The sequence below is a fragment of the Aulonocara stuartgranti genome, assembly GCF_965226115.1.
Source record: "Aulonocara stuartgranti genome assembly, chromosome: 7".
Classification (NCBI taxonomy): Eukaryota; Metazoa; Chordata; class Actinopteri; order Cichliformes; family Cichlidae; genus Aulonocara; species Aulonocara stuartgranti.
The window spans coordinates 59,757,144-59,769,419 of record NC_138945.1 but is presented as its reverse complement, the minus strand read 5'-3'; the positions used below and the strand labels follow the sequence as shown (position 1 = coordinate 59,769,419).

The window sequence follows — 12,276 nt, the reverse complement described above, 5'->3', positions numbered from 1 at the left end:
TAGCAAAACAAGAGTTTGGAATCTGATGTGCTTTGAATATAAAAATACATCTAATCTTATACAGGTAAAGTATAGCCAAGACTAAAGAACAGAGAGAAAAGCTCTTGTTGTTTAATTTTTTATCTCTTTTAGATAATCTAGATTTTTTTTCAACAAACAGGATAAACTCTTACTTTTCTTTTTGGAGAGACTGGTTGCGACTCAATGGTTGAGAGGATGTTGGTAATTTTGTCAGCAGAGTCATCAGCAAATTCTTTGCTGTCAGTTACTGTGACTGCATCTCCTTCCATAACCACCTGCTGCTGTTCTTTTGACTCTGGTTGCACCATAATTTGCTGCAAAGATTTTGATGAGTCTGTCAGGATGGTGCGATCATCAGTGTCTACCACCTTAATAATCCTCTCTGCAACAGACAGGTCTTGTTTTGTCTGAGCCTCTGGAATAACTTGAGCTACTGCAACCTCTGGAGTGACAGGGGACGCAGAGACAACTGAAGCGTCAGGAACTGGAACTGAAGAAGGTTCAGCTACTCCTGCTTCAAATTCAACTTTATGAAGATCCGTTTTAGACTCTTCAGTTTTGCGTAATTTTGTCGTGCTGAAATCTGTTTTTGGTACCTCTTCTTTCTTGGTAACATCTGTATCTAGAACGTCAATCGTTGGTGTTACCTCTGTCAAAGGTTGCTTTAAAACCTCTTCTTTGGTGGGTAAAGGTGTCGTCTCAAGCTCAATATGTGTAGACGCTGCTGTAAGCATTGTTTCCATTTTGAGAGATGTTGAGTCTACATTTGCTTTTATGGTTGAAACTGTTGGTGCTGTCTCAACAGGCACGGGGGTGGGTTGTGATTTTGTGGGTCCAGGCCTGGTCTCTGACTTCGTTGAGGTGGTTTTGGGCTCTGCCTTTGTGGTTACTGGTGTGGCCTGGGTCTCTGACTTGGCAGGTGGAGGTGAAGGTTGAGGCATTTTTCCTGAGTCTCCCAGCTGTCCTGACAAAGCCCTCTGAGTTTGGCAGTTTAAACACAGCCATTCCTTCTGTAATCAAACAAAAACAACATAATTAGGAAACACATTAAGATAAAAAGTCACAATACCAAATGAGAGCTATTGTAATCAGGCTAATTATGGTCCTTATCCAAAGAATTTATTTGTTCAAAAAGATAACTGAAGCGTTATGCCAGAGTTGTAAAGTCATGAATGAATTAGCTTCTTTGTCATGCTTCACACCACTGCTTTTTCATTAGCTTCTGGACTAGTACCTGATGATATGTATATGGATGGCCCTGCATAATGATTTAAAATCTTGACTTAGAGCCTACTTAAATAAAGTATTATACCTTAAATTATTAGTAATAATTAAAATGAAACTGTCTGGAATTTATGACTAAATTAGTACTTGGTATTTAGGTGGGATGTCTCCATGTGTGTACCAATGCCACAGAAAAACAGCGCTCTAAAACCAAGCTAGCAGAACAAAGAAATTGTTGAGTAATTGTTTGGCTAGCCCATTGAGACATTACACAAAAAAAGGATATCTATTCTGTAATATATATAACTGTGCCTAACTAATTATTAGCCCATTACCTTCACTGTTTAAGAAAGGGAATTATATCGGCTCAAATAACAACAGACTAAATCTGAGCACTGACAACACTAAACTTTGTTACATGTCAGGTGCTCATTAAAATCCTGCATTAAGATCACAGTAAATTACCCCACTGTGTGCAGAACTCAGTTTTCTTGTGCATGCATTTTTTCTGCTTTCTGTTATGATGATACAGAATCTTGTGTTTTATATGTCATTTCATCCATACACATTCAAAAAAAAGAGTCCACGGTCAAAAGTAACCTGGCCAGGCTGAATTAGACAGAAAGGTTATTTTTCATACAAAGTGGAACTATTAAAGAAAAAGAAGGGCTTATGTAAGTTGAATCAGTATCAATCTCATTTTACAAAAGCCTCGCCTCAGACTTTATTTCTTTTTAAACTGCTTTCAGAAAGACAATTTGCTGAAAATAGTGCCAAATTACTTGAATGAGGCTGCTTTATGTCTTTACTGAAAGGAAAAGCAAAAACAAAGAAAAACACTGAAGAAAAACAACAAGCACAAAACAACAAAAAGCAAAAATACTTGAAGAACTCAGTCGTGTGATGTCTAGACTTTTTCCTGTTAAGTACGTTTGCAAGTAATAAAAGTTCCAAATTATGTGTTTTAGACTAAGACATGATAATTCCTGATGGTTTTCACATAGACAAATATTATAGTCAATACAATACAGTTTTGGATGCTGAGTAATACCATAGCACTCTAAGTGATCTAAATTCAGTAATCAGCTATCAATGCTGAAAAACAGACTTAGATTTTTAAACTTCTTAATAAAATAATATAAACATGCTCAGTACTGTTACAGTAGACCGTACATTACACATGAAACAGCAATAGAATGCTTACCTTGCAAAAAAGCTAATCTCATTTTATAAGGAATGCTATTACTTCAAAATGTACTCCTCTGAAGACATTTCCTATCACATCTAAGCTCCATTAATGGACAGCTAAAGAGGACAAAAGCCATAAGCTGCCAATACATTAAGCACTGTGTCTGTACTAGCAACCTAGCAGACCAAATCACAGCAATGCGCCTGCCTCTGCAGAGTCAGGGAGAGCTGCTCTCATATAGGACAGAGGGGGAGTTTATAACACACACATATCCTGTGAAACACCACAAAGTTTTAATTACTTCATCCATGGTTTAATGTATTAGACCCATACTACTTATACTGTTTAGTGTATATACATTTAGAATATCATAATTATGCTAATACAGTGGTCATATATGCATAACAATGCCCATGTAATTCATAAACTAGTAACACAGTTACTTTGTTTTTTTCTCTTTCATTTTACTTGTGAAACTGAGCTTTTAAAATACCCCTCTTGTTTGTATATTTTGTCCCACTAAATTGTATAATTATTGCTTGTAACTTTCCAGAACTACCACTGAAGACTGATAGCGTACATCTACTGCAAATAGAGCATGCAAGGAAGTGTTTATATTCAGAAAGTGTAGGCAGCAGTAACACTGCAAGATGAATATGATAAACTGCATGAGCGTGTTTTGTTTCTAACTGAGAAATATTAATTGAAAACAAAATTACAGCCAGTGAGAACACATTAACATAATCTTTGATAAATAACGCCATAAAAAATGGGGAAAAAATGCTAGACTTAGAGGAAAATCTGATACTGATGCATTCAGTTTGCCTGACAGTGAGATGTTTTTGTTCAGTGAGTCGTGATTCAGTCAGGAGGATGATAATCCTATTTGTTACCAACAGTAACAAATAATACCTCATCAGCAGAGTGTATGATGCTGATAATTGTGTTAAACACAAAATGATTTGAGTCTCAGTTTCGTGTGATCTGATGCGAGTTCAGCATCAGTGATGTTTACCTTTGAAGTTGATCAAACACTAATTACCAGGAGGTTCATCTAAAACCCATATTTGCTGAGAACAATTCATCAAGAATACAGAATATGTGCTGAAAAACCTTTTAAGTCTAAAGGTTAGGGTTAGTTCAAGTATTCTAATATAATCCCAACATGTCCTTCCATGCTCCATATTCTTCTCTGTCTTGCTTACAAGATGTAATCACAGGTAAGGTGTAAGATGCTCTTCTTGCCTGTGTATGCTAATCAGCAATTTCATGTCACTACCAAGGCCATTCAGAGGATAAATTAATAATCATAAACTTCTGCTCTTCCTGTTTGTTTGATCATCTTGTAGACCCATTACAATATGGTCTGATGGGAGGCAGCTGATTATCTTTATAACTAATGTATACTAAAATGAATACAATTTTTCCTGTGTATAAACACCTGTGCCATTTGTCATTTTCAAGGAGATGAAATCGCAAGTAGTCATAAGCAATCTTAACTTTAGTTCGAAGATGGATATAAAATCAGATACATTTTACAATCATTGATTACAGGAGATGTTTACAGTTGTAATATTTCTGATATTCTATTAGTCAGCATCAATTTATTAGTTACCCTCTATGGATTGTCTTTAGTAAAGATAACTGCAAACTGAAATTAAAACATATTCACAACACAGAGGTTGTGACAAAGCTACTTGCCGACAATCTAATATGGTTCACGCCATCTTCAGGTAATAGTATTACACTGGTCTGAATCGTATTAATTGATCTTTTTCAACCGAAGTGATGAATGCATGTACTGACAAATTGCAGGAAGAACGTAAACAAAGCAACTCACTTTTGCATTGCGTATTAAATGGTGGACAAGGCAGCTGTGATAAACAAGTACACCCCTCACTGCACCAGTCTAGAACCTGATAAGTCATTTAACCTCCTAATGCAAAATCTGACAGCAAGGCAGAAAAAAAAGAACTTCCGTCAACAAAAAAGACCCTTCACATCCCCCACTAGCGCCAGTCACTGCTTCAGAGTCATGCATCAGAGCCACAGGGCTTGGAAAGTTGCCATCGTTCTTTTGTTTAATTAAATCTATTTTATGAGCAAAGAGCAGGAGCTTATAGCAGAGAGCTGTGGGAGAGACTGCTCCACACGATTAGCCTCTGAGCTGGATTATCAGACCTTGACAATGACAGCAGTAAGGAAAATAGGCTCTTGACACACAGGTATGCTGCATTAAGCTAGATCTGCTGAGCTTATGAAATCATTTCCCTGTTCAAATCACTTAAACAAAAAGACAAATAAATTATATATGTCATTCAAAATGTGAGATGTTAAAATACTTTTACTGTTATTTATGTATGTTAAATAAAAACATTTGCCAGATCTCTTCTGATAACTCTCAATGGATCCTCAGTACTCTTAGGTCGTCGTAGTGTTTGGGATGAAAAGTGACTGGTTCAGCAAAGACACATTAATCAAAGTGCTCCAAAGACCAAAAATGTTTTAGTCTTGCATTTTTAGACGAATGAAACAATTTTTTTATATTGTTTTAATAATGAATATTATTTGTCACTTCTTAGACACCTATCATAACTTATCGTGGTGGTGCTGAAATGTATCTTAACATAGCTAGATTCAAGGACTCACTATTTCTCAGCCTTTCTTCTGTGCTTTCCTGCTGATGTGTCGGATCTAGTAAGGCTCTTATTGATTTTCTGGCAAGCACCTTTAGCAAAGGCTGTAGCTTGCTAATATACTTGGCTTCCAGCAGCCCCCACAGAGCAGGGTTTCTCATAAATCACGCACTCTGATAATACAGAATGTTGACCTACTAATCTGTAATAACCACAGTGACTCACTCTAAAGACAATGAAATATGCCCATGCTTTTTCCATTGTGACAACTGGTGCATCAGCAAAGTTTCATTTGATGGCAGAGTGCAGTGGGGATAAAGACTGTTGTGGGACCAGTGGTAAGAGGGTGTTCCAGCATTAGAAGGAAATGTTACAAATTAAAGCTATAAGCTACAAACACAAATAGATGAATAGAATAATATTTTTTAAAGCAATGAATAAATGCAGGCACAGAATTACTGATACAGAAACATCAGTGTTTCCAAATTCCAAATATATTTTCTACGATTCTTGTTTATAGAAAAGAATTAAAGCATTTGAACTAAAGAAGCTCTTAGAAATGATCATGTATTAACATATAACCCCTAATCACTGTCAGTACAGGAGAGAGAACGCATCTTGAGATGATGTGGAATTTACAAGCATTTCATTCATGTTACTTATTATTCATTTCTATATTTATATTTAGATACTTTAAGCATTAATACAATTTTTAATTATTAACTAACTCTGTAAAATGAAGTAATAACAGGTTATGTAAGTACAATTTTGAGTATTTGCTTTGTAACATAGCACCAAGGAGTTAAACTCCCTCTATGTTTTGTAAACCAAGCCTTTCCTGTTCGGTGTTTTCATAGCTACTTTTACAAATTTAGTGAAAGTCCTTCCCTATAATTTGCAAGTCAGAGCAAAAAAAAAAAATGCTTACATCTGCTCTCTGTTTCACTGTGTGTTAGTGAATAACATACCAGCTAACACAATAGTAAACAACATCATCGGTTTACCTGCTCTAACATATCATGGCTGCTCACCGAGAGTTGGTGGATGTTTTTTTTCTAATAGTTGGTCTTCTGATTGTCAGTGAAATGCAAAAGAAATGTGAAGGTGCAACTGAGATGCATTTACTTTGCAATGTGACATTCAGTGACTAATTCAATACGCCCACCAGCGATTACTCTCGACACCTGACATAAACCAGAAACAGCCATCACGCCTCCAGAAGTTTAAATTTCCATTTAAGTTCAAATTTAAGTTAAGACCATTTTTTGATGGTTGCCAAGGGTGGCACATGCACTCCAAAGGTGGCCTTCTTTGATAAATGTTGGATCTTGTGACTAATTTCCATTGCTTCAACTTTCATGAATTTAAACTGGGAAATTCTTAAAGAACATTCAACAGCTTCAGCGTTTACAGACTTGTTGTTGTCACCTCTTTAATGCTGGACCGCATCATTAAGCTTATGCATGTGAGATTTTCATACATGATATTATGCTCACATAGCGGTGACTGTAGCTCAGGTAGAGCAGATTAGCTACTGATTGGAAGGTTGGTGGTTTGATCCTTGGCTTCCCCAGTCTGCATGTCAAATATTCTTGGGCAAGAACCAAGTTGCCCTCTGATGCGTTCATCGGAGTGTGAATGTAGTGTGTGTGTAGATTAGTTTGCACTTGAGTTTAGTTTAGAAGTGCTTGTGTGAATGGGTGAATGAGGCATGTTGTATATAGTGCGTTGAGTACTTTGGGAGAGTAGAAAAGTGCTATATGAGAATCAGACCATTTACCATAATATTGAACTACCCCGCAAAAAATAATAATTTAAAAAACATTAATTAGCCTGCTGACTGATTACTTTTTAACACCATAAAATTGTGAAATCATGCAAAATTAGCTATATATCACACAGCTCTTTCTAGAACTATTAATTTTTTTCTTCCTATTAGCTGAAATGTAGCAACTTAACATAGCAATGTCAAGGTACTCCTCTGTACCTTGACAGTACTGTCTTACCTTGAGGCAACTACTGGGTCTCATAGTAAACCAATTTAAATGGACAGTAATAATGTGGGGCTTTTGTACTGGTAAAGCTGAACAAATATTCTATTTTAAACCAGTGGTAACACAGAAAATAGAGGAATCATCATTCATACTGTCACAGCTGTCACACTCTAAGCTTTAGCTAGCAAAGCACAACACACGTGTGCCCTACTTGTCAGACAACAGTCACTCCCAGGCTTTTGATGGCATCAGCTGAAGCAGAACAGGCAAACGGAAAAAAATGAATAGACTTGCTGATGGCACTCACTTTACCTCCTCTTCTTTCAAACATTACTTTTTGATATTTTAAAAGGGTGCTAAAAAAACCCAGATAGTAAACTGGTGAACACACCCATTTTGGACAAAGCAGGTCATAGGACAGCAGCAAATATGGCATCCTATCGTGCTATCCAGTCATACTGAAGCTTTTTCTGTTTTCATCACATATTTAGAAAAAACATGTGCATTGTACACCCAAAGCAGCAAACTCTGACTCACATCCCCCCAGCCCCCAGAACACAATCCAAATTCAAGCTCCAGGTTATTACCATTTTGTTGTGTCAACGAAAAAAGTGACAAGTGTCAATTGCATAAATGGCACATGTCATTCTAGGTTATCTGTCACTGGGAAAATGAAAGAAAAAAAGATTCAGGTCTGAGTGTGCCAGAACAAATTACAGCATCAACTCTTAAATCCACATCTCAGGAGATTTAAAAAAGCGTTGTGGTATTTGTTCACTTAATTATAGTAAAGTCTAGGATTTCACAAAGAAAGAGTAGACAGCACTGCACATTTCATTCAGCTACACGTTGTATGTGCGTGGGTAAGTCACAAAGCAGGTACACGTGTATATTCATGTCACCAAAACGAAGAGGAAATTGTTGAATTACATGGAGCCACTGCTGCGTGTGAGAGCAGATGGCCTGATAAGAAATGTCTGCTCTTCTAATGTACTGCACTGTTTTGCTGGACTTAATCTGTTTCAACTCTACTTATTGGCATATCACAGGGCTTTGCCATCTCAAATCTCTTATGGGGGATGGAGATTCCCTTGACCCGGGTCTCCTATGGCAGTAGATCCCATCTCGCTAATGCGGTTGCGCAACCGTCAATCACTTTAATACATTTTCAGTGCTCCTGGCCAGCTGAAGCACTCTCCTCATGAGCAGTTATGTAATAACCCTGGCATCTTCCGTGGAGAGAGAACCACAGCAGTTAGAGAGAGTGTAGTTTTGGTATGATTTGTTTTACATTGTAATTATTCCAAACACTAAGACATAATAAACTGAATGGACACAGACAGCTCTTCAAAATCAAAGTCTGAAAATACATATAAATTGAAGTTCTCATCAGATTCTAGCTGCTGTGGCACCTTCATCTAATATTCTACTCCACTTGTATTTTATTTTCTTTGTCAAGAAAATCAAACAACAGAGCAAAATGCTGCCTCGGGTGTGCTCTATTTTCAGAAGGAATAAAAAGCTTTATGACAGTCAGTCTATGTTTTTCCACCCTTTGCAACAGAAAGGAATATTCCTCAGAGTAAAAATGTGCTAAAATATGTTGGTGCAGCCTGAACACTCCAAACCAATATTTAATAGCACAAGAAACACCACATAAACAGAAAGTGTAGTAAGGATACAAACTTACTGTACTGATAAATAGCAGCATTAGGACTACCAAACACTTGTAAAGTCATTAACATGCTCATTAACATGTCTCAGGTGCATTGCCAAAACGTGAGTGTTCTTATATTAGATTTTATGCAACTTTTACATGAAAGCCAACAATGTGCCTGACCAAAACTTTTGTACTGGAACAATTTGTTTTATATAAAATAAGAAGCCACTGAAATAAATTATGTTGAAAAGTGTGCAAATGGAGCAACATGGCCACTTCACTATCACTCTGTGGTGCTCTTACTCATGTTTGGCTCCCCAATGGAAACACTGAATATTAAAATAAGGTGCTTTTGTCACATTAATGCAAAAAGACATGATCATGATGAGGATCACTCCTGCCAGTTGAACACAAGGCATATCAGCTGATGAAAAAAACTCCCTTTTTTCTGTAAATTGTAACTGAAACATTAATATGTGTATTCAAGAGTATTTTTGTACTTACCACTGCTGTATGAGGCATGGGGTTAAATCCACAAAGATTGCAGACAATGTTCTTGCATTCAGTACAGGTGTTGTAATTGGGTGGCTCCTTCGTTCCCACATTGAGTTTGACCTTACAGAGCAGACAGGTAGACAGACTTTCTTTAGGAGCAACCTGAAGCACTTTGTCCTGTGCTAATGGTGTAGCCTTGGCCTGTTGAAGTGGATCAGGTGTCTGTGTTGCCGGTGGTTTACTATCCTTTACTGGGGGCATCTTAGGAGAAACCGGAGGTGTAGGTTTAGGGCTGACACTTGTTGTAGTGGACATCTTCCGTGGAGTAGGTGGTGTAACTTTAGGTTCATCCTGAACTGCCGAGGTTATCAATGTAGATGCTGAACTTAAAATTGATGAACCAAAACCAAACATCTTCCCAGTCACTGACTCAGCAGGCTTTGGAACAGTAGGTTTAGGGGCACCAAAGCCAAAGAAACCACCAGACTCCTGTTTCGCTGGTTGAGCTGGTGGTGGGGCAGGCTTGGGAGATTGGGTCAATGGCTTTGATGGCTGTTGTGGTAGTTTGCCAGCTTCTTGTTTTGCGAAACCTGACTTTACTTCTGGCTTTGTAGGTTGTGAAATCTGTCCTTGTGGGGGTTTTTCCACAAGCTTTGGCTGGCTGGCCACATCCTGAGCATGTCCTTGTGCCTTTTCCTTAGAATCTTGCTGTGCTTTGTCCATCCTTTGGACTGCAGTTGGCACTGGAGCCTCACCTTTGAGAATTTCTTTTCTGGGTTGAACTATTTGAGTAGCCTCTTTTTGGACATCTGCATACTCTGCAGCTTTCTCCTTCTGGACTAATGTCGGTGTGTCCTTCTGTTCAGAGCGAGGAGGTGTAGAAACCTTGCTTGGCATGGGCTGGGGTTTCACCACAGTAGGTTCAATGGCTTCAGATACTCCAAGGGCTCTCTGCATCTGGCAGTTTAAACAAAGCCATTCCTTTACCTGGAACAAGTGTAATGGAAAGCATAAATCACTGTCCAATAAATAAAAAAACAATAACAGTGTTCTGAAATCAGATGAAGGTGCAATGATTTTAAAGCACAAAGAATATCCAATGATATCAAGGTTACTAATGTAACGTGCATATATTCAAAGGGGATTCATTCATACAAACAAATCATGATCATTGAAAAATAAAATGTGTTTAATTTCTCAAACTGTTTTACCAGTGTAATGTAGTTTTTATTTTCTTTTAATGCAATTTTAATAAGGCATAATTATAAAAAAAAATCAGAGGCGAACTTTTTTTCAAACAATAGGAACTGTGAGAGCTCCTGTATTGTTTTAAAAGCTTTTCTATAATGCCCAGCTTTGTTACTTTTATTTTTTATATTTTTGACTCAGAGTAGCGTAGCTTTTATCAACTCAATCTGATAATTCTTCTCCAAATGTAAGTTTCAAAAGTTACAGTCTCAAATTGGGGTATGCAACATGTTTTCGATGTCTCTTGAAAAATAAAACATCTATATTTTAACAAATTATTTCTCAAATTTGGTATTCAAATTCTTCCTATAATTTGTGCATTTTACTGGAGATAAATGGCAAAAATTAAGCCAATTCAGGCAATTTATTACAAATAATTTAGATTAAGTCTTTAGATTTAGATTAAATTCAGATTAACATCAGTTAAATATTCATAAAGCTGTTATGGCTGGATTGTTTTGTAAATCAAGTAATACTTGATTTAGTAGGACCCACAATAATTGAGTGACAAAAATATGAAAACTACAAAAAGGGCAACAATAAACAGAAAGTTGCATACCTTTAAATCATCTGGTACTGGATTAAAGCCACACTGATTGCAGACAGTTGTCTTGCATTCTGTGCAAGTGTTGTAGTTAGGAGGATCTGTGGGGCCCACTGTAAGTTTCACCTTACAGAGTGGGCAGACAGACTGATCTGCTTTTGAAGCACCTTGGGTGTCTACTGGCACCTTAGGGGGCTCTGATGGAACTTTGTCCACTTTGGCTTGAACTGTTGAAGGAGTCTTATCCTGCTGTGGTTTCTCTGGTTTCTTCTCCTCTGTTTTCTGGACAGGCGGTGGTTTGGTGTCCTTTGCAGGTAATGTTTTAGGAGAGGCTGGTGGTGTAGTTTTAGGAGTGACACTGGCTGTGGTGGACATTTTACGTGGTGCTGGTGGTGTAGTTTTAGGAGTGACACTGGCTGTGGTGGACATTTTACGTGGCGTTGGTGGTGTAGTTTTAGGAGTGACACTGGCTGTGGTGGACATTTTACGTGGCGTTGGTGGTGTAGTTTTAGGCTCATCTTGAACAGCTGATGTTATTAAATTGGATGCAGAGCTTAAGAACGATGATCCAAAGCCAAACATCTTTCCTGTCACTGACTCAGCGGATTTTGCAGCAGCAGGCTGTGTTTTAGGACTGCCAAAACCAAAAAAGCCTCCTGATTCCTGTTTTGCAGGCTGAACAGGTGATGGAGCAGATTTAGCTGGAGGGGTCGCAGCTTTTGGAGGCTGTTGAAGGGGTGCCTTTCTTGCTTCTTGGTCTGATGGAAGAGCAGACTTAGCTAAAGAAGATGCAGCTTTTGGAGCCTGTTGAGGGGGTGCCTTTTCTGTCTTTGAATCAGGGGGAGCGGCAGGCTGAATTTTTGGAGTTTGTTGCTGGGGTGTGTCTGGCTGTCCCTTGGGAGTCTCTGCAGAAGGCTTTTGCGAAACATCCGTCTTTATGATAGTGGATGAAATCATTTTGTCAGGCAATGAAGCAACTTTTGGAGCAACCTCTTTAGTTAGGTCAATATTGACAGGGGAGACAGTTTCTTTGGCTGCAGGAATGCTAACAAGGTCACCTTTGGGTACATCTGGCTTAGAAACATCTTTCTTAGAAGCTGTCAAGATGTCTGTCTTCTGTGTGCTGGCAGGGACCTCTTTGCTTGGTGAAGGTTGTGGTTTTATCATTGGTAGGCCTGGAGGTTCAGAGGCTCCAAGTGCTCTCTGCATCTGACAGTTGAGACATAGCCATTCCTTTACCTGTATGAAAAACACACATGAGCTCT

At 38.1% G+C, this 12,276-nt stretch overlaps 1 protein-coding gene across 3 annotated transcripts in view; it reads right to left on the bottom strand.

Annotated features, from left to right (window-relative positions):
- Positions 1–12,276, bottom strand: part of LOC309710430 (uncharacterized protein) — a 44,295-nt gene that overhangs the window by 31,201 nt on the left and 818 nt on the right. For all 3 annotated transcript variants that reach the window (XM_082539865.1, XM_082539866.1, XM_082539867.1), the window contains exons 2-4: positions 11,027–12,250; positions 9,229–10,206; positions 174–1,031 (exon numbers count right to left, since the gene is read on the bottom strand). In XM_082539865.1, the coding sequence (XP_082395991.1) occupies positions 174–1,031; positions 9,229–10,206; positions 11,027–12,250 (3,060 nt within the window). The remainder of the gene's footprint in view (positions 1–173; positions 1,032–9,228; positions 10,207–11,026; positions 12,251–12,276) is intronic.